We start from the raw sequence: 5,030 nt of genomic DNA on the forward strand, positions 1-5,030 counted from the left end.
CAGGGACGCGATGAGGGTAACGCAAGAGGCGCAGCCGGCTGCCCCGGCTCCCCGCACCGCGCCGGGGGCACGTGCAGCGCCCAGGGGGCACCAACTGCTGCTGGTTTTACGGCTGCTCGTGCCCCTCACTGGGGAGCAGGAGCCCCCCAGCCCCCTCTGCAGAAGCCAGGAGCGGGCACCCGCTATCCCCCCACCCTGGGGTGCGGATCTGTGCCCAGCCGAGGATAATCGTCTGTGGTTTGTGTAACCCGGCTTTGGACACGCCGCTTCCAGCCTTGGCGAAGCCCTTCGGCCTTGCACAGAGAAGCGCTTCCCGCCCTTTGCCACGACGCCGGCCCCTGGCTCATCCCTCCCCTCTCCAGAAATCCCTGTTCCAAGCCAGGGCCTTCCCCTCTCCGCACCCCCTCGGCCTTCACCCCACCCTCCTCTCCCTCACGCCGCAGGAGGTGCCCAGCACCCGGCTGCAGCTCCCCACCGGCTCCCCCCGTCCTCCTCCGCTTTTCTTCCCGCTGGTCTTCCACAGCGCTGCAGCCTTCCCGAAGGGTCTTCCAGGCTCAGGCCCTCCCTTAAGTCTGCTTAGGCCCAGTCTAACCAGTAAGAGCCACGACGAGACGCAGCCCCGGGGCTCCCAACCAGAAAACCTACGTAAAAAGCAAAGGAAACAGTGGGAATACTATAAACATTTTATTTATTGTTTTCAAAAAGACAGGAAAATAATCTAGATCATTTATTAATAATTTTTTTTTAATAAAAACCTTTACATAACCCCCATGCATCGAGACCTTCGGTGAGCCAACGCAAAGCAGCAGCAGGCGGGCTGGAAGCCGCTGGCTACTGCGAGCCGTGGCAGGAGGGGCCGCCGCAGTAACCCTGAAGTCAGAGCAGACCGAGACACGTTTGGTTTCTTTCTTTTTTTTCTTCCTCTTCTCCTTCTTCCAAAAACATTCAGTTTCTAAACAGAGCAAGAGTAGAGGCTGGACCCAGCGGAGCTCGGGGAGGGAGCCGGGGGGTCGTGGGGGGGACGGGGGCTCCGCTCAGTGCCCAGGGAGTTGGGGGGCTGGGGGGGTGTGATCGGTTTTGGTGTGGGGTTTTTTCCCCACTTTGGGCGCACAGTTTGCCCCCTCCCAGCAGAAACCCGGAGCCCCAGAGCGCGGCAGGGCCGGGGGGGTGTCGCTTCGCTTTGGGAGACGGAGAAGCGAAAGGCGGTTGCACGTTCCCCACTTACCAAGAGGAAAAGACGCTGCTGAAGGGGATTTTTACTCCCTCGGCACGCTCCCCCCCACCCCCCGGCGCATTTTCACCACAAAGCCCCGCTAACGCCCCGCTTAGAGCCAGGTGGGGTGCAGGGCGCGGGGCCACCTGCCCTCGGAACCATCCCAGAATTCATCGAAACGTCCTCGGCGCCGCGACGGCGGGAGGGGAAGGACCTGCCCCTCCCCAGGTAGCAGCTCGGGGCAGGCAGGATGGGCAAAACGGGCTTTGTTGGTTCTAGAAGGGGGGGGCACGGCGCCGGGCAGGAAGGTCCAACGCCTCTCACCGCTCCCCCAGGTGACACACAAAATAATAATGAACTCCTGTGTCAGCCCACGGAATCAACTTTTTTTTTTTGGAAACTTCAACAGAAAAACCTGTGCGGGCAGAGACTCGGTGGTTCGTCCTGCGGACAAGGTGAAAGCCCCACACCCTGTCCCTCGGAGGAAGGATGGCGGAAGGACGGGCCCTCAGCGCGTGGTCAGCTCGCGCAGGTAGGACTGGGTGAGGCCGCGCAGCTCCTCCAAGGCGTAGTCCTCGGGCATGGGCAAGCGCCCGATGTGGGGGGCCAGCAGGCGCAGGGGCACGCGCTGGGGGTCCGGGGCGGCCTCGGCCAGGGGCTGCAGGCTCAGCACCACGCGCAGCAGGTTGGCCACGCGTTTGGCCATGTCTGCGGGGAGAAAAGGGAGAAAAAGGGAGCGTCGGCGGCGCGGCACAGCTCGGTTTGGGGTACCGCAGGGTCTGGGGTGCACTCAGCAGCGATTCGAGGGGAAAGTCTGCAGGAGCCAGCACAGGAGTGAGTGTGGCAGGGTGTTGTTCTTTTTTTGCAGAATTTGGGGTGAATTCAGCAGTAATTCGAGGGGAGATTGCTCCTGAGCGAGGACAGGAGCTCGCCTGGCAGACTTTTTTGGGGTGAATTTAGCAGCGATGCAAGGGGAAATTCCTCGGGAGCCAGGACAGGAGCTTTCCTGGCAGAGCTGCATGCAGGGCAAGTGCTGGAGCAAGCCCCGGCTCCCCTCCCCACCCGCAGCCTCCCCATCCCACAGGCGGAGGAACAGCCACACCGACAGCCCGCAGCGGTGGGGCGTAAAACCAGTGTCCCCGGGGGCTACCGGCGTCCCTGAGTCACTGTGTTCTAACGGAGAATAAAGTCTCCCATGGGGGTATTTGAAGGGACTGGGAACAAACCCTGGGAGGTGCGCTCAGCAAAAGCCCCTGGCGAGTCGATCGCAGAGGATCTGCCAAGCAGGCTGGCCCGGCCCCACCAAGCCCCCGACGTGCCCTAGAGGGGGATAAAGGCCCCGTAGTGGGCATGAAAAGTGTGCTGGGGCAGAGAGTCTGGGCTGTTCCCGCGTCGGGAAAGGTCAAGCCACGGCTGGGATTGCTTTTGTCGCGGGGCCGGGTGCCCTGGGGGGGTCGTGCAGGAGGACGGAGAAGGCAGCTGTGTGCCCCAGGGGATTAGATCTGAGGTGAAAGAGCCAAGGACCTGACCTGTCCCATCCCCCTGTTCCTGCAGTGGGTGCCCCGCAGCCCCCGGGCTCTGGAGGGGGCAGGAGGCAGGAGCAGGGTGCAGGCAGGCACAGTCCCTGCCTGCTCTGGCAGGAGCGGCTCTGGGCCAAGCAAACGTCCCCGTCGTGGTGCTTACGGACACGGGGCCGCACAGAGGGGACAAAAACAAACAACATCCCTAAGGTTGTAGATGATCTTCTGACAATATTTCCGTCAGGCAGATGGTCCAGAGGTGCACTCTCCCCACAAGGTACGCACCTAAATTCAAGACAACAACAATGAACACAGAATTACCGCCTCCCGCTAGAGGAGGTATTTCACCTTTGACACTTAAAACCCTGAGCCCGAACACACAGCAGCAGTGATGACCCAGCGGGCGGGCACCGGGCCCTGTCCTTCCTCCCCGGGCGCTTCCCTGGCGGGTGGGAGAGCTCCGCGCTGCGCAGCATCACCTGGGCTGCGTCTCCCACACGCAAAACAACCGCACAACGGGGCCCCTTACACTTACTGCCGACACGACATAGAATGACAAATACTACCAACATCAAAACATCATTCGGGATACTGAAAGCCATTGCTGCACGACAGCGTCAGCACCTTCTCTGTGAAAAACTGTCGCTTTGGCGGGGGGGGGGTAGGCGGGCGCGGGCCGAGAGCGTGGCGCCGGGCTCTGCGCCCGGGGGTCGGGCGGCCCCGGAACCGGAGCCGTGGCGGCGGCAGCGCCGCCGCTGCTGCTGGCGGCGAAATGGACCGGGTGCGTCCGCCCAGCAAGCGCGAGGTGTGCAAGCGCGTGGCAGCGGAGCCGAAATCTGCTTTTGAGGAGACTGGCAACGCCAAGGAGGTGACCGACACCAAGTGCAGCTTCCTGGATGGGAAGGGCTCTGCCGTCAAGTACACGCAGTCGGATATCGGAAAACATCTGTAAGCGGCTGCGGGATTACAACCTGCGTGAGGAGAGGAGCGGCAGGAACAGACTCGCCAAGGGCATGTCGGAGACGTTCGAGGCCCTGCACAACCTGGTGCACAAGGCCGTCGAGGTGGTGACGGACATCCCCCGTGAGCTGTGGAACGAGACCTCTGCTGAGGCGGCTGACCTCAAATGTGCTGGCGGAGGAGTACGCAGACGTGATCGAGGACTGGCACGGGCACCACCAGACGGAGGATCTCTCCCAGCTTCTCTGCGCTGACCACGTGCGGGAAGGGAGGACACAAGCTGCCTGGCAGAGAAGTGGCGTGGCAAGAAGGGTGACTTGGCGAGCGTGCGGGAGAAGCAGAGCAAGAAAAAGAGCAGGACGGAGAAGGGCTGGAAGGACGAGAGCGAGGGAGCTGCCGGCCTCCCGGCAGCGGGGGAGGCCCTGGAGGAGAGCGGGCCCCAGGAGGAGGCTCGGCTTGCCCACAGCCCGGCCGATGAGCTGTGGGCGTGGGGGCTGCCCTGCCGCATCCTGTGGGTGACAAAGGAAGGGGGACTGGCATCGCAGCGGGAGCGACTGCGGGGAGGCTGGACCGATGTCCGGGTGGCCGGAGGGCCCGGCCCAGCCTTGCCCGCCCGGGTGCGGTCCTGCGAGCAGCGGGGTGAGGGGGGCCGTTCACGGAGCCGCCAGCTCCGCGCCTGCAGGCGGGGGGGCGCGAACGCTGAGCACAGAGATCCACGCGCTGGGTTTTCCAGATAGAGTTCTGTGCTGGCGTCAGTGCCGTTTGTAAAAGCGCCAGCCAGTTCCATGGGACTGACTGATATCCAGGAGCGACTGCCTCCGGCGTACGTGTTGTAAATGACTTTTGCAGCCCGTCCTCATTAATGCTCTTCTGTAGTTCTTTAATAACAGAAAAATGCCGTCCTTCCCAACGTGGCTGATGTCCCAGCTCATAGCTTACAGGAGCAAGAATCTTTCTCGCCGTGTCCCCATGCCCTTGCGCCAAGGCTTCTCACCTCACTGTTACCCACGGATCATCCCCAGCTAAGGAGAGCACAGCCCAGGTTTTTTCAGGATTTACAGCGTCAGGGTCTGAAAGCTTATCACAGCCAAAAGACCCAGCATATAAATCTTGCTCCCGGGCTTCAAAACCTGCATCCTCGCACTCTGTGTTCTCATGCTCTGTGTTAACAGCCTGGCCACGTTCATTATTTTGGGTTTGGGGGATTTTTTAAAAATTATATTGGGGAACTCTTGGTGTTTAAATCTGCAAAGAGAGAGATAAAAGAAATATACAGAAGATGGGGACAGCACTCAGCGTTGAAAGGGGGAGGGACGCCCCTCGCTGAGGTTTTCCAA

General features: G+C 61.5%; 1 protein-coding gene and 1 pseudogene across 1 annotated transcript; one reads left to right on the plus strand and one right to left on the minus strand.

The window, feature by feature from the left end:
- Positions 1-680: 680 nt before the first annotated feature.
- Positions 681-2,942, minus strand: LOC141966668 (nuclear pore complex protein Nup98-Nup96-like). The gene is made up of 2 exons (XM_074919657.1): positions 2,897-2,942; positions 681-1,921 (listed from the first exon to the last, which is right to left on the minus strand). The coding sequence occupies exons 1-2, from the start codon at positions 2,934-2,936 to the stop codon at positions 1,722-1,724; spliced, it is 240 nt and encodes a 79-aa protein (XP_074775758.1). The 5' UTR covers positions 2,937-2,942; the 3' UTR covers positions 681-1,721.
- Positions 2,943-3,285: 343 nt separating this feature from the next.
- Positions 3,286-4,807, plus strand: LOC141958758 (protein canopy homolog 3 pseudogene; annotated as a pseudogene).
- The last annotated feature ends 223 nt before the right edge of the window (positions 4,808-5,030 follow it).

The sequence above is a fragment of the Athene noctua genome, chromosome 1 (assembly GCF_965140245.1).
Source record: "Athene noctua chromosome 1, bAthNoc1.hap1.1, whole genome shotgun sequence".
Taxonomy (NCBI): Eukaryota; Metazoa; Chordata; class Aves; order Strigiformes; family Strigidae; genus Athene; species Athene noctua.

Coding starts and splice junctions, on each gene's coding strand:
- LOC141966668 (XM_074919657.1), bottom strand. CDS start 2,936: ATGTTGTTTGTTTTTGTCCCCTCTGTGCGGCCCCGTGTCC. Junction 1,922..2,896: donor CTCTGTGCGGCCCCGTGTCC/GTAAGCACCACG, acceptor TTCTCCCCGCAG/ACATGGCCAAACGCGTGGCC.